At 36.7% G+C, this 26,574-nt stretch overlaps 1 protein-coding gene across 2 annotated transcripts in view; it reads left to right on the top strand.

The window, feature by feature from the left end:
- Nucleotides 1-26,574, top strand: part of Eip75B (Ecdysone-induced protein 75B) — a 123,448-nt gene that overhangs the window by 44,253 nt on the left and 52,621 nt on the right. The window contains exon 1 of one of the 2 annotated variants that reach the window (XM_028171539.2): nt 24,178-24,359. The exons of the other annotated variant lie outside the window; for it this stretch is intronic. Coding sequence (XP_028027340.2) covers nt 24,260-24,359 — 100 coding nt within the window. The 5' untranslated portion in view covers nt 24,178-24,259. Of the gene's footprint in view, nt 1-24,177; nt 24,360-26,574 lie in introns of those variants that run through there. 2 annotated transcript variants of the gene reach the window in all.

Here is a 26,574-nt window from a genome sequence, read left to right as displayed (position 1 = left end):
ATAAGGATATGCAGCGTCTCCTCAAGTACTTCGGATACGTGGCCCGACGAAATCCTGACAACTTGGAAAAACTAATAGTTGTAGGTCACGTGGAAGGAAAGAGAAGTCAAGGAAGATCGCCAACCAGGTGGACGGACATTGTCAAGGAGGCCACAAACACCAGCGTCCCGGGCGCCATTAAGCAGGCCCAATGCAGGCAACATTGGAGGAAACTGATGCAGAAACTAAACCAAGGTGGTCACCACCCTCAGTAATGAGGAAGAGACGAAAAAGAAGAAGAAGGATCTTCTTCTATATCGTTCCCTCACTACTGAGGATCGCGACCACATGCGACATTCTTCCACTGTGTTCGATCATGGGTGGCATGGACCGCATGGTACAGACTACCACCAAGTGCTTCTCTTACTAGGTCTGACCATCTGGCTAGTGTTCTGCCCACGGCGCGCTTGCCCTCTATGCGACCCGTAATTATAAGCTTCTCTAATTCATGTCTGGGAGACCGCACGATGTGTCCGAAGAAGCTCATAACACGTTCCCGGCAGATGGAAGAGATCCTTTTTCGGAAGAAGAACGATAAGGATAAGTTAATCGAAGCTACAAAAATCATATTAATGCAATGAAATATTCGTTATTAAGTACCATATACTTGAGTCGCAACGAACGGACGTCTGGGTGTTTCTATTACAAAACAAAAGTCGAAATAAGGATGCCCCAGTTGTGAAACGTGCTTAGGTGGAGATTAAATGATACGTCCGGATGTCACTCCAGTGGCTGATGTTTACGTCCACGATGTATCTGACCTATATCACAGCACTATTGTGTTATTCATGAGCCGTTTCACTCTACCTACCTCCACCTACACGTAGAATTTCACGTTTCATAAAATCATCTTCAAACGAAGAACAAAATTGGAACAATACTACAATACGTAAGAACTTTTTCACTTTGACTTGTTTTTTTTGTTGTTGTTGTTGTTGCTTAGATGGATGGGCGATCTCACAGCCCACCTGGTGTTAAGTGGTTACTGGAGCCCATAGACATCTACGACGTAAATGTGCCACCCACCTTGAGATATAAGTTCTAAGGTCTCAAGTATAATTACAACGGCTGCCCCATCCTTCAAACCGGTACGCATTACTGCTTCACGGCAGAAATAGGCAGGGTGGTGGTACCCGCGCGGACTCACAAGAGGTCTTACCACCAGTAAATTGTATTGTGTGGTGAATTCGTTTGGATGTTTTTTTTTTTTAAATCTATAACATAAACAACGAATGTGACCTAAATGTACACAAAATGTTGTGAAGCAAAACTATATATACAATGTAATGTTTATTTGCTTACACAAATCTTCGTTAAACAGATATTTGTACACATATTCAAAATACGCAATAAAAAAATTTCATGTCAAGCAAATTAACATTTATAGACAACTTGTTGATGACATCAAAGAATAAGAATGTTCTTCTCTATTCGAAGTTCGTGTTGTTTTTTCTACAATATTTTTCTCGAACGCACGGGCCTATCAAATGTATCGAGACAATTGCTTAACACAGATTTCTCAATAGAAAACATTATATTCTACGTAATTTATTCTGGATTTTCAGTGTTTTTTTTTTTGTTCTTAACAACCGTATTTTTACCGTAAAACGTACGCTATGAAATGACGTAAATACAATAAAAATTTGGAGGCAGTGAACCAATGATTGTGAATTTAAGTGGTATTCGCAATGTTCATAGCATCTCGCCGGGGCGATAAACGTGAAGGTCGCGCCGCAGATGGAACCATCCACACACCCAGATTCATGTAGTTAGGTGCTTCGTGACGATATAGTGGCCGATTAAATAGTCATACGAAAATATTTTTTATCACGCAATAGCTAGAGTGCAAGATCGTGTGACGGCCACACCGGTCGGTGGCCTTACCTCATTAAAGTTCATGCACCCGCGCGAAACTGGGCCACGTACCGCGTGTTCCCCCCACCATTCGCGTTAGCTCCCCTCGCCGTCCCGTTACCCACCTTTAAGGTTTTCATTGAAATTAGTCTGTTACTTCAGATATTTTAAAGATATTTACAGTCACCTTACTTCGACTCTTTATTACCGTTGTATATAAACAATATCTATGTGTTAAATCACACGGTTACAGCTCGTAAGTGTGAATAATATTTATATGCTGCTTTGTTTGTCGAGCTTGCCGGCTGCATTTATAATTTTGAGGTCATATCCTTTAGTTATAAAGTGAACTGCAATTTACTGTCACCATTGAAAATTCTTTAACCGCTGAATCACTGGTTAAATACCTTGAGACAACAAAGATTATTGGTTGTTTTAGAATCAGATCCCGTTAAATATTACAGTTCAGCGCTTGAAGGAAAATCCCGTAGTTCTACTGATTAGATTCAACTAGCGTTGCGCTGTGGGATTGCGCAAGAGCACGAGAAAGTGCGAGTAAAAGTTGACGCAACACGTCACGATCCGGTCGGAGTCGCGTCACGCACACACACACACACACACACCCCGCCACGTATATGTACATGTAGATACTTTGTATTATGTGCAAATACATAAGTGTCACTGACGACACTTGATTACAATTGAATGCGTTATACAACACTTTTAATAATACCGTACGAACGAGGCGTATGTAATGTGTCTTAAGAGTTCATTTACACTTTTTAAATTGGTAATAGAACTAGTGGGCTTGTATTCGGGGCAGCGATGATGTGACAATGAAGTTTCAAAACGAACATATCAATACTACCTTTTATAGTAATAAATAATATAACCTAAAAAAACAATGTGCAGATTTATTAGTGTCGCAGAATTGTATTAAATATCCTTCTTAATGAACTTTAATGAACTGAATGTGGCTCAGATAAATATTTGTTTATTTATAATGTCATATAAAGCATGTTTTAAATAGTTTCAACAGTTTTCTAACATTTTTGAAAGTAATCGTTGAATTGCAGTAGATACTATGAAAGAAAAAACACGTTCATATAATTTATAAGATTTTATTTAAAACTCCCCAAACATAGTACTAATAAACATAGTATTCAGAATAATGAAATTAAATTGTTTAAATGAAGTTAGTAATATGAAGTGGAGATTCTAGGAGTGAGGAGAAGTGCGCGGGGGTGGAGTAGCGTCAGAAATAGGACGCGGAGGACAGAAGCAAGGCTGCCCTGGTTATAGGCCGTCGACCTCGCCGCCTACGGCCACGTAACTGTTACTGTAGCTGACTGCTACGGAGTGCTACGAAAGTGCTACGGATTTTTAGAATGCATTTCAAATGTGTTTCATCTTGATTAAAAAAATGTATAGGCACACCTATAAATGTTTCAAGAATTTGAATTGTTGTACAGTTTTGTTATCATGTATATTTGTGTATAGCTCTTTGTATGGTTTGCTCGAAAAAGTCACAAAAACTGGCACTGTTTTGAAAAGTAAAATTAATATAAAATTTATTAAAAAATAATTGTACAAAGTAAATAAGTGAAATTAGGACCCCGTTGTAATTTCATCGAATCCTTTTTTATAGATTATTTTCTAGACCTATTAAAAATTAAAAAGACGTTAATTAATAAAACGCAATTAAAAAAACCTATACTTCAAATTTTGATATTTATAGTTTACTAGCGACCCGCCCTCGCTACGCTTCGGAAACATTAAAACACACATGAATACAAAAAAAAAAAAAATTTTTTTTTTTAAAAGTAGCCTATGTTCATCTGGGACAATGTCGGCTTCTAATGGAAAAAGAATTTTTCAAATCGGTCCAGTAGTTTCGGAGCCTATTCGAAACAAACAAACAAACAAATCTTTCCTCTTTATAATATTAGTATAGATCAAAGATATTTTCTCTAAAGCAATACTGTAAAATAGTGTTGATAGAATACTAAAAAAAACAGTGCCATCTATTGCAGAATAGGTGTACTGTCATAACAGTCATGAAGCCGCGCTCCCCGCGCGTTTTGCTTCTCCCCCGCGATAAGGGCACGAGTTCGTTGCTCCGATAGAGGTGACCTCAAAAACGAGGACACTGCAAAATTAGGACGCTGACAACGTAACGACTTGAACGCCCGCTCGCTGCAAACAACTGTAGACTCTAATATTTTGCGTTATGACTTATAATTTAATGCGATAGAGATGTAATACATGTATTTAATCAATTAGGCAAATACGCTGACTCCGGCGTTAGTGAGCTATCTCGGTGTTCCATTCTATGGTAAGAATAGGTCCTTTTGATTCAAGGAATTCGAATGCTATTTGTATTAAACTTGTCACCTATGCCACACAAGGCCGTAGAACACTTCTAGAGGAATAATAATTGACTGTGTCTTCATGATTCAGGAACTGTGAATTGAATGATTTTGACAACACATAATTAACATGTCAACGGCCTAAATACGTTCCTTTGATGTGTATCAAACGACACGGTGCCCATGCCGGTGTTCAAATCCCACAAATGATTTTGAATTTGAATTTGAATTTGAATGAAAAAGTCACTAAATTTGCGAACTTGCGTAATTGCTAGTTATGAAGCGTATTGGAAGTTCTCACGGATAGGTATCACAATCCTGCCTTCTGTTACGAAGCTGCTCAGCTTTGAAGGGTACAATTGATAAAATATACAATTGATATTCTACCTCATATCTTGGCCTTAATCATTACTATTATCTCAAGGCGGTATTCTCGATTCAATTTCTATGGGCTCCGATATCCACTTATGACCGGATGAACCGTGAGCTCATTCACCTATCTAAGCAATGCCAAAACGTTACAAATTTTACTTTTGCGTATTAATTCTATGTATTAAGTTTATTTTGTAATACTTTAAAACGGTTTATCTTACTTAAGTTGAACGTTATTTATTAAGTATGATTACTTTTTTTGACTGTGATATATTTTTTTTGTTTCAGGTAAGATACAAAAGAAAAGTAGCCGCTTTGTTACAATCTTGAGAATCAGATGAAGGTAAATAAAATTGGTGATTGTTAAATTTTCAAATCTAACGGTTACGTAAATCATTCCATTAACGAATAATTCGTAAATTAAGACCAACAAACACAGATTCCCAGTCGAAGTACTTGAGGAACATACTTTAAATTATGTATGCTGAATTAATAAGTAACCCGTTTTTATTCCAAATAAAACTGCTAAGCTGATTGCATTTAGATTCGGAATTAATCGTGATTTAAAAGCGACTGAAGACAAATGCAATGAAAATATTATTTCGTAAATAAAACCAACAAACACACATTCTTAATCGAAGCACTTGAGGAATATACTTTAAAATATGTATACTGAAATAATAAGTAATCCGTTTTTATTCCAAACTAGCTGACCCGGCAAACTCGTAGTGCCTCAATCGATAAATAAAAGAACTAAGCTTTTGTATAAAATAAACTTAAAACAAACAAAAGGAATCCGTCCGACGGGGGACACATCAAAGGAAAAACAAAATTGTTATATTTATTTAATTCCGAGCATTTTCAAATTTATTTACCTTTTTAACTTACCTTGGACTTCCACAAATAATTCAAGACCAAAATTAGCTAAATCGGTCCAGCCGTTCTCGAGTTTTAGCGAGACTAACGAACAGCAATTCATTTTTATATGTATAGATAAAACTAGTAAGCTGATTGCATTTAGATTCGGAATTAATCGTGAATTAAAAGCGACTGAAGACAAATGCAATGAAAATATGCGTTGGATGCAGTGAGCGATCCGGGATTGAGCTAAATATAGCTCGGCCGTCGACCGGTAAATAGGTCGCTCCCTGATCACCATTCTGCCACCGGTCCTCCTCTACACCCCTCCTCGTTATTACTCCCAGCCGCTCTCAAATACATCCTCTGTGTTAAATTGTAGTTCTATTTCGACTACTACTGCTTGGACTCAGGTTGCTATTTAATTTGGTTGTCTACTAAATTACGATAAATAAAAATACAGACTTGGTACAAAATCGATTTTTGTTTTCTATTTAATAATTGATACATGGACAAAGGAAATTGAACTCTGAGCCCTGAAACTTAGGACATCTGTTTGTCCATAATATATTGCAACCGTCAGCAGAGTGGGTGTTGTTGTTTTCCCCATGGCTTAATTGGTGGAGTGGCGGCGGGGCTGAAGGGGCTTGGGGGGAGGGGGCGGTGTTGCAAGGCGCGGGTGCATGGCCGGCCGTCGGCACCGCGGCGACCCTGACTGACTTATCTTGCGAACGTGCGCCGCGCGCAAATTCTAGCATTCGCAAAATCAACCCGTACATTTTGCTTGCACGTTGCCGCGGCCCACTGATCGCACATTCGAATTCGGGTCAAACACGAGCACACTGACATGTTTTTTTTTTTTTTTTGAATCGAAACTCTTTTGTATGTCGGCCGTGATATTATCGATAATAAAATATCAAAACTATTCTTGAATTGAGCAATTAAAGAACTATAATAACGCTTTGTTGTTGTTTGCTTTAAAATAAGTGTTCATCTTATGACACTAATTGTGATAATATAATGTAATTCATGTTCTTGGTCTTTGTTTAAATTATTCATTAAATAAATCTCGTATTATCTTACAAGCGAAACAAAGAGAGAGAGAGAAGTGAATAAGACAAACGTCACATTTTATAATAAAAAGAATGGCATTTGCATATACAGAACAACCGAATAACAAGATCGTTTCATACAATTGCACTACACAAAGTTCATCAGAGGACCTTGTAGGCAAAGCGCCCTTAATTCTTGCAATGTAACTTTCAAAATAGCTACTTGCAAAATCAGATATGCTGGAATATCTGACGCACGTTCGGAATTCAATTTAAAACACTGCCAGCGACGACCACCGTTTTCAACCTTCAAAACGTAAAAGAATGTGGAAGTTCCGAATTCATTTCGTGATTCAAACTTACGTATGGATGAACAGATTTTGTTTTATTAAACAATTTTTAATAGAACACATTTACTATTTCATTACGCTTAAGCTCGCTTTGTTCTGGCGCTACAGCACCGCGAAGCCTTGACTTGAATCCATCAGCAAATTATTCATAGCAAAATCAATATAGTCGCGTTTATTTGCTGTTTCTAGAAGCCGAGAAACGGTTAGCACCTTGCAACTGCAAGTTATTGACGGTTACTAATGAACCGATTACTATTTCAACTTAAAGGCGATCTACAAAAATTATCGAATTGCGATTTTGAACTCAGATCAGACACATCATATGATAAAAGTATTTTAAAATGATACGGCTGGCCACCGCTAGATCTCCCTCATTATCCTTGCTGATGTCTTCATCTGATTTTCCAACCAGGAAAGAAGTTGTCTCCTACTTTGTTGATGGACTGCCGGTGGTAGGGAGTTTTGTAACCCTTGTGACTCTGTTCACGTACTATGAGTAAAATAAAAATGTTAATATTGGTTATTGGATTTTTATAACTTTCTTACTTAGATTAGATTACTTAAAAGAAATCTAGCCGAAATATATTTAATATAATACAGACACATATATGTAATAAGAAAGAACCGGGGTCAAATAAACCAAGCTTGATGTCAAGTTGTGTGTGTGTTAATTAGAACAAATGAGTGGGGATTCTGAATACGTTTTCAGACTAGCGTAATATCGCCGGTCTGGACTTGTCAAAATGACCTCGAAACTCAATGAAAATCGATTGCCAATTGACGTCACCGGTCCCAGTCGTTCTTTGTCTCAAACACATAATATTTCGAATACAGAAACGTCCCTATTGGACTTACACAATAACACAATATCTAATTATTTGCCTCAGTTGATTGACCTAAATATTAACGTTCTGAATTTAACCGAGTTAAGCGAAAGATAAGAAATTCAGTTGACTGCAAGGCTGAAGTCTTATTTAATAGCGTTCGTACATATTTCACCTTGGTTTGGAGGCATAGGTACCGGCGTGTGGTAAGAGGTGAGAACCTAGGCTGGATCTTAAGCAGAGCAGCAGGGAGAGGCAGCGGCCGACTCGGACTTTGTAATACATTCGGCCCAGTCAGCGTTCGTTGCCCTGAGCTGCTCGAGGTCGCTGTAGAGCTGCTGTGAGAGACTCCCGACTAAATACGAACACGAACGGAAATAGCCGAACGTCATGACGGCGCGCAATATTAAAACACTGAAGGGTAAATCTTACTATGATTGGCATCACGCGTGCGATTTGTATTTACTTGCAATCCGAAATGAGACACATGCTGTAGAACTAGGAAACAATAGATTGGTTAATATTTAGATTTTTTATATAAAAAAATAAAACGAGCTGTGCCTGAAATCTCGAGCGTAACTTTTTTAACGTCTATTTGGAAATTTGCACGGATGAGACACTGCAAATATTAAAAACAGAAGAAACAAAGGGATTAGCGAAGATCAGAATAAAAATGGAAATTAAATAGTGCATTCCTGTCAGTCATTCATTATTGGTGAATTAAAGCACTAATATACCAAATTGTGCTTGTATTTACCAAAAAGATGCATTGTCAATGACAGTACAATTTAGACGGCTTCAAGATGTACATTTGAAAGTAATACTGTATATTTTACTGATGGTAGGGTGTCGTGTGAGCCCGTATAGGTAGGGGCCACCACTCTGCCTATTTTAGCCGTGAAGCAGTAATACCTTTCAGTTTGAAGGGTGGGACAGCCGTTGTACAGTAAAACTGGGACTTAGAATTCGTGTCTCAAGGTGTCGTCATTTACATTATTGATGTCTACGGGCTTCGGTGACCATTTCACACCAGATAGGCATTCGACTCGTCCAACCATCTATACAATAAAAAAAAATACAAACAGCTTCTCATTATCTACAAAGAACACTATAATCCTTTGACTTTTGTAGAAACTGCAAAAACTAAATTCATATCCACGAAACATGCAATTGCAAGCATCTACATAATTACATACAATCTTAATTTATTCGAATGTCTTAATTATCTATAATGAAACACGCTTTTCACCAAAAAATTTTTTTGTATATTTTTTTTGTACGTTGAGTATTAATTGTAATAATAGTACATATACCGGAACATGGCTGCCGTATCTTTTTCAAAATTTCTTGAGATGAAAATTGTTGTTTGAAAGAGATCGCTTTTAGCAATAACAATACCTATTGTACAAATAATCTGTTGACTTATTTTCATTGTGGATTATATTTTGGTGTGCGATAAAGTACACCACATATATTTCTCTCTCTCTCTCTCTCTCTTTGTATGCTAAATTTTAAATGCGAAACGTTCCACAGTAACAACCTATAATTTCTAATTTAGCACTAAAGTTGTCAGTTACGTAAGATGGCGGAAAGTGGTCTCGCTGTGACACTTTAACCCAGTAAGTGATGTGCATTCCGGAGGCGACCAGTCCAACGCACCCGCTCGCGCTCATTAGTATGGAGACAGCAGTTCACCACTTTCACTCTCGCAAATAACAAGTCTTACGCAAGCCTCCGTCATCGCGCCAGCTCTCTACTATCTCTGCGGCATCTTTTTTTTTTTATCTTCCTACCTAAGCTGATAGCTTTCAGAGGCTATTTCAAACGTAACCTTAACTAGTAGGTGAGCTCACGGGACTCAAACCTGACATTGCTAACACGCACCCTAGCGAGAACTGTGCTTCCAGAATCTACCACCGGATCGGAAACGCGACCCATTGAGAAGACCCGGCGAGAAATTCAGTGGGTTGTGTCTGTGGGTTAATTAATTTACGAGACTCGACGGGAACGATAACCGATGCTTGAGGTACCTAAAAGCACCGTAAGCGGCATCACAAACGCATCGCCGCCATCTTCGAGGCTCCATTATCGTACGTAAGAACGTAACATTACTCTCGAGCGAGCGATGTAGCAACGAGACGAAATCGCATCCTAAGACCTAGCGATGGTCTCGTCAGAAATGAAAGTGAATAGTGTTTCGGTTAGTAATGTGGGTCAGCGGAGTAGGTCACGGGGGTTCGTCGCCCGCTCAGCCTCGGCGGGTGAAAGTGGCCCTCCTCGTCCCCGCGCCCTGCCGTTCCTCCAGCGACGGTACGCGCGAGGAATTGCATGCGCACGCGCCTTTTTTTTTGCAATTCGACCATGGAACCTATTACGATAACTGCAAAACAACGCTCCAGCAACAAATGTAAATGCGTGGCCTTTATTTGCGCACGATCGCACCGATATGGTGTACATATACTTAGTTATGTTTGTATATCGTGGACTAAAAGATGTATGTACTATGTAGAATGCTATTTTGTAAATAAATAATTGAATATTAATTTTATTTTGTTGTTAGTATTGTAGCGGTATCCGGTTTCGTATTTATCAAATTTTCAATCAATTACACGCACTAAATTCGAACAACTAGTAACATACATTTCAGTACTCTTATTTATTACTCATCATAAGCTTGGTTCATAAGTGATTATTCATAACGTAGAAGCAACCTAGAAATACAGTTTTTCCTTGAAGTGACATCATCGACTCAATATTGTTCATTGGAAACAATGAGTTATCGGTTTGTTGTAAGGAATAGAACGCGATACACGAAACTGTTTATGTAACCGGCAGACGATAATAGTTAGTGATTGAATAGGCCTCTCCTTACGTAAATGTAACTTGCCCGCTCAGTACATATGTACGTACAACATACATATGTGATACTTACGAAATCTTTCAGCGTACTATTTGTTTATATAAATATTTATGATAAAGTTCATTCTCCTAAAATGTATGTATTGCGGTTTATGGGAGCGTTCTTGGAATCGAACCGATTCGATTAAACCCGTTCAAATGATTTGATAAATACTAGAGGCGCCCAATGGTTTCATTCGCGTAAATTTTTAAATCTATAAATAATTTGAAACGTTAATATTGTTTTGTTCCATTTGAAAATATTTTGCGTTCGAACCGATCTGATTAAACTCGTTCAAATGATTTGATAAATACTAGAGGCGCCCAATGGTTTCATTCGCGTTAAATTTTAAATCTATAAATAATTTGAAACGTTTTAATTTGTTTCGTTCCATTTGAAAATATTTTAATAGTTTAATAACCGATGCTATTTAATTTTAGAGGGATATAAACTCACTCCACTTTTGTTATTTTACTTATAAATATTCCGAAGAAGACCTTCTAAGGAAATGCTAAAGCAATAAGAGACAACTGATTATTATTCTCTATTAATTCATTTAAAAGACTTACTTGGCCTATTATTCAAGCGTAGTTTTAAAGTTGTTATTTTTATTATAAATATTTTAGATCAAAATTTAAACAAAAATGGTTTTTTGTTTACACGTCCATGAGACATTACTTTTCAAACTATAAATTTAATTGCTTTCTTTATTTTATAAATAGTAAAAAGAAAATGCAATTCTAGAAACAAATTAATTTATCAATCATTCTGATTTAGATACATGTAAATTGAGTACTTCAGGGAGACGTTTTCGAAAGTTTTGTCCTCTAAAAGAAAATAAATACGTATAAACTTAAAATTATATTTTTTAGCTTCATTTCACGGTCATATGTAGCCACAAGACTATAATGTGTTTGAAATATTCATAATACTAAAACAAGGCTAGTAAAGGCAAGATTAAAATCAAAAGCAGTCTAATTATGTTTACGACGCGAAGAACATATGCAAATTATTATTTTATTTTATTCGTATTATATGGATTAGATGGGTAGACGAGCTCACAGGCCACCCGGTGCTAACTGGTTACTGGAGCCCATAGACATCTACAACGTACATCTACACCTCGAGATATAAGTTCTAAGGTCTCAGTATAGTTACAACGGCTGCCCCACCCTTCAAACCGAAACGCATTACTGCTTCACGGCAGAAGTAAATAGGCCACTTGGATCCGCTTTTGGAGCGTCGATTGCTTAGATGAGCGAAGGCTTAATATAAAATGATTCTAGGCTGACGCCGCGGAGCCCAGTGTTGCGACAGAACGAACAAAGAAAGCGGCAGCGGGCCGGCCTTGCGGAGTTCATCGACCGACTTTAGCAGGTCGCAAGGTTTCGCCAATCGGGCTTCTCGTAGCTCCAGGATATTGCCAATTCAGCGCGATCAAGGCTGCGAACCGTGCCACGGGACGAATAAACCTCTTACTTTTCATAAGGAAAATACGTACACTATCGTACGTTGACAATTTTGTGTATGTGCGCGCAATACTTCAAAGTTTACATTTAGTTCATAAACTGAATGTTTCACATGTTTTTGACGAATTTATTTTTCATTTCCTTACGCATCTTACAGTAGCACCAATCACTACACACAAGTCGCTTTCTCTGTCCCTATATCCCTATGTATGCTTAAATATTTAAAACTACGCAACGGATTTTGAAGCGGTTTTTTTTAATAGATAGAGTGATCGAAGAGAAAGGTTTATATGTATAATAACATTCATTAAATAGTGGAGAAATCAATAATAAATTAAAGTTTCCGAAGCGAAGCGAGGGCGGGTCGCTAGTTTTGTATAAAATAAAGTCTAAAATCGAAATGATAAGTCGAATCAAAATTCAAACTGATTTAGGTGCGAATCACCAATACAAAAAATTGGCTTCGAAAATAAACTCACACATTCACATGAATGTGCGTTATTATTATTATTATTATTTCATACGATGTTATGGTGTAGAGCGACCGTGATTGTTTATAGTTTGTAATAAATCTTATCGCTTCATACGTCAGCGAACTAATAACATTTATGTGCCTAGATGAACGACCTTCTCGATTGTGTAAAATCATAACTCTCGTGCCGATACTAAGCGGGATATTATATTAAATCGTTCGCACCCTATGTACTCTTTCTAAATAACACTGTTATTTAAAAAACACGTGCTGTATGTAGTAGGTGTCTGATATCGGGAAAAATGAAACTCTTAATTGCTAATTGCTTACTGGTGGTAGGACCTCTTGTGAGTCCGCACGGGTAGGTACCACCACCCTGCCAATTTCTGCCGTGAAGCAGTAATGTGTTTCGGTTTGAAGGGTGGGGCAGCCGTTGTAACTGTACTGAGACCTTAGAACTTATATCTCAAGGTGGGTGGCACATTTACGTTATAGATGTCTATGGGCTCCGGTAACCACTTAACACCAGGTGCGCTGTGAGATCGTCCACCTACCTAAGCAATAAAAAAATTCCAGACGCATTGTGAATCCGTACTTCTCGTTACTAATACCAAACTATTTCCATGTATTCTAGTCGTTTCAACGTTATTTATGCTTCGACCTTAAGATTCAAGGTGAGCGGCGCCATACACGTTTTATTGTTATTAGCCTTCCGTATCCGCTTCACGCTAGCTGGGTATATTAAACCCTGCGAAAAAAGTGAGATAGTGTAGCCCCTAGTTTCGTTACGACACACTTGCACATTTCTGACGACATTCATACAAAACCACAGGCAGACGTACTCAAAACCTAGATCCTCATCGCGACACAGTTAGGTTTATCTGAAGCGATCGAATTAACTGCCTAGGGGCGTGTTCTCACCTACTTAAAAAATGTCGAGTCTATGCTTTATGCTTTATCTACATAGGCATGATCCACTATTAGTCAACACCTTAAATTGACATGTATTCTAATATTACACATATTTCATTTAAAATGAATAGGTACAGCGATTTAAAATTTTACTATTCGATTTTGTGATTTATGTTGAAAAATTTATGACGTACAGATTTAAGAAGTAGCTGTATACAGCAAAATTTACATATTAGTGTACGATCTATGTTTAACGTAATTAACTGTCTAGGGGCGTGTTCTCACCTACTTAAAAAATGTCGAGTCTATGCTTTATCTACCTTTATGCTTTATACTTTATCTACCTAGGTATGATCCACTATTAGTAAACACCTTAAATTGACATGTATTCTAATATTACACACACATATTTCATTTAAAATGAATAGGTACAGCGATTTAAAATTTTACAATTCGATTTTGTGATTTATCTTATTATAAAAAGTTTATGACGTACAGATTTAAGAAGTAGCTGTATACAGTAAAATTTATATATAACCGTGTTACCATCAACAGTTTTCTGATTTCCTTCCTAAATTTTCCCTTCTAATTTATGTCACAATAATATTTTTTTTATTAAACTACAATAACGTACCATTATTGCCATACTGACAGTTACTGGATGTTGGGCTGCCTATTGTGTAATACCAGAAATGCAAGCAAACCTTCACTTTAATCGATCAATAATAAATAGTGCATAATCGATATGAATCGTAGTGAATTACTCGAGTGACTTTGAATTTGATAACAACAGGACAACATGGCAGCATTGGATGAAAAAGTATCTGAATATCGTTTAGAAATATCATGTATGAATATCACAGGAATTCCCTGTGTTATATTAATATCTCACAATAAATAATAGAGAAAGATATAATATACTTTACGATTTACGAAAATAGAGTACATGTATTTAATTTTATTGCAATGACAACAGTATAGGATGCGATCTTATCGTTACTGGAAAGCGAAACGTTTTCAATAGATGCCAATCTTATAGTCTTACCTTATAATCTCATTGTCAAGTCAAGTCAATTTGCGTTTAAATTTCGAATGAAATGCAACAATGTATGTTTATAATACGATGGTATGATATCGAAGGCAGTAAAAAAAAGAACGATTTTTTTTAAATCTCATAACCAGTATTATTAAATCTCCTTTCAGTGATCTTATTTAGTACTATGAACGTTTAGATTTTTTTAATTCGTATTTCAAATGACAGCAATGACTTTGCCTCTAGAAAAGCCTACTGAAAGCTATTTTCATTTGCTTGATACTCTGAAACAAAAACAAACTTTTACGTAACTTTAACGGTTTTTCTATTTATTTATATCCATTCTAGTAATCGAAGTTAGTAACCGCTGCATTGTCCTTTATTTAATAAATTAATTAATCGTTCGATAAAACACATTCTGCCCTACATACACTACTATAATTGATATTTTTTTGCAACAAATGGCTACATTTGTTTTCGTTGCTATGGTTGAAAAACAATATCATATTTACACTTGACGAGAATAATTCAATGACGTGTTAAACTTCAACAAAATAATTTGTAACCAAAATATTCGCCGTTTCCTATAGCCTCGTTACATTGTGTCCGGAGGGTATTCAAATAAAATTTCCTTTAACTATTTATTTGTTGTACGTTTCATATGTATTTATAAAATCCGATTTCTAATTATGTTTGCCTTAATTCTATTATTTTACTACGGCAGTTTCGGTACGTTGACCTCGAATTCGAGCTAATAATTTCAAATAGTATTTAGATTTAAATTTTCCACATAATAAAACGATTTATTAACTATTATACAATACTACATGCGCTTGGAACATTCGCAAACATGCGAACATTCTCTGCTTCGCAAACATAATGTTGTGGCTTTAATGTCTAAATAATTTAAAAAAACGAATATTGTCTGATAGAAGCCTCTTTTTAAACATTATTTGTTCCCTTTTCTCGGTACATAAGATAGCTTACATAAAATGATGAGTAAAAGTTAATGGCGACTTGTTGTCTCTATTTCAAGAAAATAGACCAACGAAATGACGTACCGTAGTACCTAGTCATCATCAGTCAGAGTGCGATCACAATGGAATTAGAAAACGAATTGCACAAGTGGAGTTCGTTGCGCTGGTATCAGAAGAAAGCGACTCCAACTTAGGAAAGTTGAATCGAGAGGGGGGATCTGCGGGCGGAGAGGCGAGTGGGGTGCGCGCACGCAGCCAGAAAAGTGGTACACTTTCGATATCGCTTCAGTGAGAGCTGCGCGAAAACGAAAGTGGTAGTGTCATTATGGTCCACTTTCCACGTTGAGGTCAAGAACCTCACGGGCCCAGTTCTGAGCATGTTACGACTTCATTGTATGCGAATGTCTTGTTTATATTATACGAACTAATCGATTGACTACGTGTAATTTGTTATGCATTCATTCGTATCTTGTTTTCTTATGTACATTTTGAAGTATTAACTTAGATATTCAAATTTAAGTTCGGTTTCAACGTTTTTATTTGTTCTTTATAGAAGATTATTAAGATATATTATGTATCTGAGTTGTTCATAAAAATATGCAAGATCTTAATATGCAATTATCATCGGATTTTGCTGTCTTTTAAATGATCTATTCTGGAAAAGTATTCTTCAGATATGGTTGGCTTGATCTTGAGGCCAACTTAAATAAAACAAAAAGTGATAAGTAATTTAAAACTTTAGTAAAGCTATCATCATCAATATATCGAGGTTAGCTGTTGAGGCCACTTTTTAAGTAATTTAAAACTTTAGTAAAGCTATCATCATCAATATATCGAGGTTAGCTGTTGAGGCCACTTTTTAAGTAATTTAAAACTTTAGTAAAGCTATCATCATCAATATATCGAGGTTAGCTGTTGAGGCCACTTTTTAGGCTTCTATAAATACTTTACGAAAACTCAGTTTCGAGCGCAGATTCGCTTTTTTTTCAGTAATACTACTACTTCTTCATGGTTTTATCTTAACAACTGTCTTTCTAACGTTTGCGATGCATTTCAAAACAAATAAATATTATAGAGTAGATAAAAAATGTAAGCGAAAAAAAAAGTGTTGCCACACGAGTGAATTTTCGACCCTTCAAACCGAAACGCATTACTGCTTCACGACAGAAATAGGCAGGGTGGTGCTATCTTCCCGCGCGGACTCACAAGAGGTCCTACCACCAGTAAATGTTATTTTCAATATTAATACTCATATTAGGTTTTTCTCAATCTATCGCTAACAAAAATATATATTATGTGCTACACATAAATTTTTAAATGTAAACCCAAACGTTCCATGTATAAAAATCTACTGCTTTTATTGGACATAATACTCATAGCGTTTTTCAATTGTAAATGGATATACAAGCATACACAGAAGATAGGTAGGTGGAGGTGTGTTTTAATTATTACTAGAGGTCCCGCAGTAGTCGAAATTCGACTATAATTAATTGGAATTGTAAGTTTGTACACTATTATGATTGTATTTTATACTTCTGTAATCACAAATTTCGCCAAGGCTACTCTATAAAAACATATTAATAAAGACAAACAATATTTCATCTATTCTCAATTTGACAACAGACGTCAAGAACAAAAGTTTGACAATAAATAGTATGCATGCGTGTGTGCGTCAAATACATGGTATGTAGTGTGTGTAATGTTTTCTTTATTGATTTAATGTATCTTTTATGCATTATTTAACAAAAATATTAGCATTCTGCACTCCTTCTCTGTATTCTCAATAAGTGTGGAAAATTTCATACTCTTCCGTCCGCGCAATTTTCGTAAAAAGGGATACAAAGTTTTTGCTTCACGTATTAATATATAGATAATAAACATATTAAAGCGAGTATTTGTTTCGATTCTACGGATTGGTTAGCAAATCTTTCCTCTGAACAAAGGAAACAAATACTATAAAAATGAACGACAACGTAAATAGGTCTACCGTAAAATTTACAATAAACATTTACTAGAAACAATTTGTTTCTGAGCGAATGAAAGGAAATCGTAAAACGTAAATATCAAAAACCTTTTTTAATGGAAAATTGGACGGTAGTCAGCACAATGTTCACATCGACAAATAAAACCTCAGTTGTCCGTTACCATAGATACGTGTAAATTAGTCATAGATAAGCAACTCAAGTACTAAAAAAAAATGTTTACGGGCGTCGGCCATTAGATGGCCTCGCTTCGATTAGTTCCTCATTGCTCCTGTAGATGGCAGTAACATAATTACCTATCCTATATTTTACTTTTAATGAAGGATTTTGTAAATTTTCAGAAACGACAAATTGATAAAATTTAATCAATTTGTCTATAACAAATTAAGACTTGTATGATTTATTAATTGCTTACTTTCTGTGTTTAGTTATACAATAATTAAATGCATTAACTTTTACAACGTATTTGTTTAGGGGCATCCGCTACAAGATGCCGCTAGTTTCCATACAGAAAAAATATTTGTCTTAAAGTATTGCAGTTTCAGGGCCCCTGTCCGTTACCACGAAAACTGTAAAGCAGTAAACGTCGGAATAATGTAATGACAATAATAAATATGAGATTAAATCGTAAAAGTATTTTTAATTATGTCTACGACAAAATACTTCCACTACAAATAAATTCAAATACTCATATAGAGATGCCGATTGGTAAAATTTGAAAATTTATGTAGAACACACACAACGGTCGTGTTTGTAAAATTGGCTAAGTTATAGTTACGGTGCAGTAGAGAGGGTGAACGCGGGGACGGGGGTGACGACCTGTAATGACGTCAGCACGACCTGATGCTGCCCGGTTCCAGCTTAACCCGAACTCTGACCTCGTGCACTCATGCATACTTTACTCGTTGTGTATATCGAGCTGCAGTGGATACTGTGGACTGTAGTCAGACAATTTCAACCTTAAAATTCTCAGTTAAAGTTCAGTATAAGTTTAATTTTCAGTAAAATCTTCATTCTATGTACGTAGGTTGAATTCTTTTGAAATTTATAACGTTAACTTGAAAACTAACGGTCGCACGGATGAAATGGAATCTAATTTCAATGAAGAATGTAAAAATTAGTGAAAGTACGAGTATAATGTAATTTTCAATGCAACGTATAATGAACTTTACATAAATGATTGTATGTTCTACACCAAAAATTTTAAGCCACTCTAGGGCTACAAACACGAAATTTTGCTTGATAATGTTTTTTATGTTGAAAGAATACATAGACCACTGAAGAACTTTTCGTGATTTCAACCCTAAAAGTGTAAAATGGCAGATGATCGGTTGTATGAGAATCTGTCACTTAAAAAAACACGAAATGTTATACACCAATTCCATACGCAATAGAAATAATTGTACACACACATAGACACACGTGAATATCGGAGTTTCTAAAATAAATGCCTCAAAGATGAATTAGGTGTTGTAAATTTGTAGGAGGAGCTCTTTACTTTTAAAGTCAATGTTAAAGCTTCTTATATAAATATAAGACCAAGTTAAGTTGGTAGTTGGCGGTTGTTTTCGTGAGTGTACCAGGCTTAGCACAAACCGGGTGAAGTGGCGATTACTCGTGAGGCACATAACATCTGACCACAGCAATGATACTGAATGACGATCACGACCGCTCTGACAAGAGTGATATGACAAAAAATAATATAAATATAATATACTGGAATGTACTTTTAGCACTATATACTGATTCACTCGTGCATACGGGGCGGCATAGCATCACAACTTGAATGATATCACCTACCTTGAGACATGAGGTCGAAGTCTCAATTGAATTTCCTTCAAACTTACTTGCCCGCGTGGTCTTACAATACACCCCATCAACAGAAAGATAGAACTTTAATGGTTTTGATAATAGAATTTGTTTTTTTTATGATTAATAGATTACTGGTGGCCCGAAGGCCTTTCCAGTTTCACCAGGACAGGTGGGCGAGCAAAGGTTCAGCCAGGAGGGGTGGGATTTGCTAACAACTGCCCGAGCGCCTCCGAAGGAGACCTAACAACTCAAGAGCAATTGCTTCGCGAATGAATCTACTACCTGATCGGAATCGCGACCCGCTGAGAAGATCCGGCGAGAAACTCAGCGGGCTGATGCATGGGAATAGTTTTGTATGAACCTCTTGAACGTTGACGTCATTATTCAAAATAGTGCGTTCTCTGTCTGGCGTTTAAAATTAAAACGTTTATAACTTCCTCATTACTCAACAATTTTTAATTTGATTCGCCTTGTTCGCCCGTATTTATCGTTAGATTTTAGTAATAACAAAAAATCACTTGACATCCGTATTAGGCATCATAAAATCTATTGTACTACGTTTTATTATTTTCAAAGTAACTTCCGTCCGTAATTAATAGCGTTTACAAGGTATAATTTAGCTCACCACAAAGATCCCCTTCAAGGTTTATGTGTTGGAAACAATAACATGTCAGCGGCAACGAACACTGTCATTATTGAAACTCGTTTAAACGCGATGTGTTCGATACGACGGTCATAACGCTCGGCCAGGCGGGCTTCTAGCTGTATAATTGGTCGCCTTGGCCTATAAACACGGCTCTCGGCTCACCGACTGATTCGCCAATTCTAGATTTAGGTTTTCAGTTCAGCGGACAGCGTTGGATGCTTCCGAATATACGAAAAAACATTCGGACACAACAATAGGTCGGCGATCATAAAAAAAAAACCCAGCCTAAATTTTTAGTCTAAGGATAAAACGTCCAATTTTTTTTTTGTAATTAATTATGTACTCATCAAATGTTCACGATTGACTTCCACGGTGAAGGAATAAAATCATGTAATAAAAATCAAACCAGCACAATTATAATTTGCGTAATTACTAGTGGTAGGACCTCTTGTGAGTCCGCACTGCCTATTTCTGCCGTGAAGCAGTAATGCGTTTCGGCTTGAAGCGCGGGGCAGCCGTCATAACTATACTGAGGCCTTAGAACTCATATCTCAAGGTGGGTGGCGGCTTTTACGGTATAGATATCTATGGGCTCCAGTAACCACTTAACACCAGTTGGGCTGTGAGCTCGTCCACCCATCTTGTAAAGCTGTCCACCAAGTACACATACCTAGTCAGGTCATAAATTCTGTCACAAGTTTAATGTAAAATAATTGAAACAAGTTTATTCATTATGTAACTATTCATATAACAAAATGAACTTAACAAAACATAGATTCTTATGACACTAAAGTTTATTCAAAATGACCTCCGTGATTTTGAATACAGGCCTTCAATCTGCGCGGCCAGTCGTCTATCGTAGCACGAACGAGGTCCATGTCAATATCGGCGGCTGCCTTAATCAAGGATGTCTTGAGTGACTCCAAATTGGGATGAGGCTTTGCGCACGCCTTTTCCTCCAAGTGTTGCCATATCTTGTAATCTAACGGATTCAAATCTGGACTGGAGGAGGGCCAGTCTTCGTGCCGGATGAAGTCGATTTCACGCGCCGCCAGCCAGTCTTGTGTGCTCTTCGCTCTATGAGCTGACGCCGAATCTTATTGAAATACCCAGTGCCTGTTATTGAACATGGTATGAGAAACAGGTTCCACAAGGTTCGTCAGGACTGTATTTTGATACACAACTGCATTCGTTTTTACACCTTTCTCACAAAAATGTACCTCTGTTAAGCCCCAATAAGAAACTCCAAACCATACCATGAGCGAGGATGGAAAATGACCTTGTTGGACACGCGGATTACGGTTGCTCGCTTCTTCACTACTGTGTGCGTACACCTTATCATTTTGTTGTTGTAGCTCTCTTCTACGGTAAAATTTTTTTCATCCGAAAAAAGAATTTCCCGATATTTTTTTCCCGCATACCGCTACAACAAAACGCGGCATCTCTTCAGTCTCAGGTCCATTAGACGAGCATTCAAACGATGTCCTGTTTTTTCGATATGCCCGAAGCCCTAAGTCTTCATTTAACACCCTTTTCACCGTGGTTCTGCTTAACCCCATCTAAAGGGCCTACAGTTTCTGCTTACGTTTGGGATTTCTTTGAATTCGCGCCTTCACAGCTTTTATCACTGCTGGAGTCCTAACAGACCGAGGGCGACCACTTCTTGACCTGTCATCTACACTAGAGTCTTCATTGTATCGTTTGATGGTACGATAAACGAATCTTTTGGTTATATTCAAATTTTTCAGTATGTTAAAAATTTGAATTGGCGCGTAACCGCCACGATGCAACGCAATAACTGCAACACGGTCTTCTTTAAGCGTCCACTCCATATTTAAAAATGAGTAAAATTCTAAAAGTATACATTTTTATTTTCATGAACAATTCGAAATTCGAATTCAATAAACTTTTTTGTGGCCAGCATTCTAAAAGAAAAGTTTTTACTGTGTGACAATACTTATGACCTGACTAGGTATTTATGTTATAATTTGATTATGTTTCGCTTACCCCTGCCGGTGGGAAAAAGTCAAGTAGAAGAAAATGCACATACAGTTTCTTGAGATAGCATTGTATATTAATCGCATTTACGATCTCTTTTTATTACGTAAATGGGCCAACGAGCTCACGGCGCACCTGGTGTTAAGTGGACCCCATAGACATCATAGCGGGTTTGATTTTTATTATACAATGTTATTTCTTCATCGTGGAAATCATTCGTATGAAATACGTACATTTCATAAAATTTGCTACCTGCTTGCGAGTTTTGAACATCGGCCTAATCGCATCGCTCGATACGAGTTCACCGGGCGTCTTATCTTTTAGACCACGACGACTTCAATTTCTTATATTATGTATATTTCTTATATGATAAAATTGATAAGAGGTAAGGTTGGAAAAATAATAATTTTATACGAAACTAAAAATTCACAAGTACTTTATTCTATAATACAAATAACACAGTCGTTTGAAATCTTAATATATTTATGTTACGTATGACCTATCAATACCTATTTAACATAAAAAAATAATTAAATGAATACACAGAATGTAGTCTCGTATTGTGATTATTTGGAAATAGACGACTCAAAAAGCTTCTAAACTGGTTTTGTTGAATTATTCAAAAATACATTGAAAGACAAAGGAAGAAGCGCCCGTGGCCTACTTTTCCCAGTATTCTCATAGGCAGGCATATTTTTTAGGGTTCCGTGTCTTTGTTAATTGGCGACTATAATATTCTAAGATAAAATTTGCAATGGAGTAATGGAGTATTTACTTCGCGATGGTACTGTATACATTTAATAAGGAATGGAAAAAACACTGAACACATATAATATTCCAATATAAAAATATTCGAGTATTGTTTCGAAGCAAATTTTCCATACATGTGACAATTCTACCTCACGTGTTTGATGTTAATTTTTTCTACCATTCTTGATTTAAACATTGTTCAACTATTAATTCACAATGTGTAATCTGTAAGTGCTCGCAGCCTGATCCTCATTTAAATCCGCTCATTTTCATTTAATTAATGAAGCCGTCTTCGGCTTAAAATAATTAAATTAAAAAGAGCAAGGATTCTGGTTAGAAATTTAAATTAGCCTTTGTTATTATTCTTTTTTTAAGTAACCTGTGTTTGAATTTTCAATTGTGAGGTACGTATATTTCTTTTCGCTTTACTACCACTTGTTATTCGAGAGTCATATTATACTAGTGGTCCGGAGAGTGTTGTAAGATCCCAATTGTAGATAGGACAACCCTGCCTATTTCTGTCGCATGTCGTTGCACAAAAAAATAAAAAAAAACAGTTACAAAAATGTTAGACGTCGACTTTACTGTGCGTTTTATTAAATTGTATTGAGTTGTTTTTGAAATGTAAAAATGACGAGTCGCCTTTTTTTAACTCTTTATTCGGAGATCGATTAGATCGATTAGAAATGGACTGAAACAGAGATACATTGACATAATATCTGCTTTATAAGTGAGGAGATGCATGTGACTAGGAGATGTATGGAAATAGTAGTGCAAGGTAGAGGGGAAGAGGTCGACCGAAAAAGTCTTGGATGGAGTGTGTCAATGACGATATGAGAGAAAGAGGAGTGAGTGTTGAGATGATCGCTGATAGAGGAGATCGGAATAGGAAAATTCGCTGTACCGACTCCACCTAGGGGGATAGGGTGGAGACAAGAAAAATAATATCTGCTTTATAAACTAGATTAGTCATACAGTGAAACACTGAATTTAGATTTTGAAACGTCAATGGTGTTTGTTATCTTTGACATTTGGATTCGTAATCACACGATGATGCAGCCGTTTCAGAGATTACGTATCAACACAAACCGTTCTTATATATTTGGTTACACGAATAATTTCATTAAGATGTCGTTGAGTATTTAATACTTATAGAGACGTTCTTATTTTTAAATAAAATATTGTAATCTTCCGTTCCAAAACCAAAAAAAATAATTATTGTAATCTTCCTTTTTTCTAAATTTTTTATTCCAATTTTAAAATAGATTTCGAAACATAGGAGAACAAAAAAAAAAACAAAAAAGGTCTGCAACGAACCAAAAAAGTTTTTTTTTTTTTCGAAAATTGTTACACAGTTGAGTAATGAGGAAGAAATAGTATTTATAGTGGAAAATGGACTTATATGACAAATTGAAAAACTAAAAAGTGTAGTAAGGGTGGGTGGCGTTAGGGGCGGGCGGCCCGTAGCTGGTTCTACGTGTGCGGGCGGCGTAGAGCGGGCGCGCGCCATTCGCGTCGACGCCACCGCCGGCCGCACGCGCTCCTGACGCGCCGCCTCACGCGTCTCCCGCGCTCCTTCCCGCCGACAGACATGACGGTCACTGAGTGCCACCACCAACTCGAGCCTAGCGACGCTACTGCTCAATCGCCGCCCAACGACTCCGATCTACTCCTGGGCAGGGTCCTAGCAGGTCAGTCCCATCATTATCCTCACGACCACCACCATCACATTCTCTCAGTTATGCTTCTAAATTCTCTGCCTTTAATTATTAGCTTTTCATTATTTTATTTGTATTTCATTGTTTATTGTTATCAAATTCTCATAACATTTATTTCGTGTAAACGAACTTCTCCGCTCGAATATCAATTTTAGGTTATCACTATGATATAATAATAATAATCTTTACTATGAATGATTCTGTAAAGCGATTGATTAAATAACTGTAGTAATAAATAGGGATAGAAGAAGTCCTTTTCACTTTCATACGAGACTGGTATGGCGGGCGAATGCGGGGCGGTGCAGGTGAAGCGGGGGCTGGCCGCGAATCTAGGGCAAACGGAGTTCGTTGCCCTCGGCCTTCCCGGCTATATTCGACGTCGCTAATCACCATCGCGCTCCCGCACCCCTCCATACCCCCCGCTTCCCATTTTTCTCTAATCGGTCGGACGTTGGACTAGGAATGAAATTTTAAATATTTTGAGAAATTATATACAAACATTTTTAACTATAGAAACAATGAAGTAACTAATTAAATGTTTTGACTTTTGGACCTTGTCAATAATAAAAAACGTTTTTTTTAAATATATGTATATCTAAAGTAGGAACTAACTATTTTTAGATTTAAAATGTAATCGCAACAAGATCATATTTTTTTAATACCTTTCTTATGAACACATATTGCCCGTTTCCGAATACGGTAATTTTACGGAAATATAATATTATTTCAAAAAACGATATACGTAATAATGTATACTTCAAATGATGAAGTTAAAATATTTCGATCTTATTTTAACCATATCAATATATGTATGAATAAAGCTATATTTTATATGATGTACGGAAAATATATGATCAGCAAGAATAGCATCCGAATCTATGAGCAGAATTTATGGTTGACTTGAGTATTTCGCAAGTGGAACCCATCGTTGAATGCCATTTAATTTTGGAGGCCGCGTGCGCAGTCGGAGGGCCCGCGGTCAACGGCCCCGCGCGCTATCTAGGTCGACTCGGAATAATCTAGCGGCGATACTCTAATAATAATCCACAAGAAACCTTGAGATGTACGGCTGTCCCACTCCCACTCATGGCACTTCTGTACCCGCAAATAGTGACAACATTCTGTTTCGCAATAAAGATTCGTTATGCGGAGTCACCAACAAAATTTTACTGTCTCTTTTTCGCTATGCGCCTAGGCACTATAACTGGGCAGACTTGATAACTAATATAGTTACATTTTGATTTAGATTAGGGAGTATCCTGTAAAGAAAATCTTATTTGAATTTCAATTATTTTTAAATAATTATAAAGATTAATGATTCGGCAAGTTATTGTGTTACTGTGTTGTACAGTCTATTAATAAACAGACAATTTCTTATGGAAATTAACTGTTTTATGTTCAATTCAAGTCAAGTCCCTGACCTAACTCAACGTTCGTTATCGATTGATAGCTTATAGGCTAAACTAAATTACATATTAACCATTTAGAATTATTTCTCAACACACGTTTTTTGATTAAACTTAAATTAATTATTTGACATTTCGAAGCATTAGTTTAATTAAGCATTATAGGTATTTCTAATTCGGGACTCGTTCGAGTAAAACCTCTTCCTTATTCGTCGAGAAATGATTTATTAGAAGTATAAATCAAATTGGTAATAAAACCTTAAAGTAATAAGACTGCTTAGAGTATTGGAAAAAAAAAAAAAACAAAACATCGATCACAATTTTACGCGACGTAAACTAAACTCGTGTGATCGATCGTAAATGTTTTATTTTATGAAGCGTGTATGGTAAAAATAATATTGAAACAATGTATTGCGTGTGTAATGTGTGACGTGTACGAGGAGAGGGGGGCGCGGGGCGCGGGCGGCGCGGCGACTCGGTATTGCGATCAAGGCCTCGAGTTCGTTCACCCGCCCGCAATTGGGTCACGTTGGTCGCTCTGCGCCGCGCACCCCACACACAAATAACTGTTTAAATCACACTAAATCCGTACCTGTAACGTCACACACACACTATGTGGGTAACCTTAATTATTTACTTCAAAACAGCATACCGTCCAAATACTTAAAGTTCTTAAGAAATCGTCAAAACAAAAAACGTGACGCGCACCAAAAAAAAGAAGAGGAAAACGTTAATTTTTTATTGACAACGAACACTATTGCCATATTTTGATTATGTTTGTT

This window comes from Bombyx mandarina, chromosome 10 (assembly GCF_030267445.1).
Source record: "Bombyx mandarina strain Sakado chromosome 10, ASM3026744v2".
In the NCBI taxonomy this organism is placed as follows: domain Eukaryota; kingdom Metazoa; phylum Arthropoda; class Insecta; order Lepidoptera; family Bombycidae; genus Bombyx; species Bombyx mandarina.
This window is presented reverse-complemented; position numbering and strand designations above follow the sequence as displayed.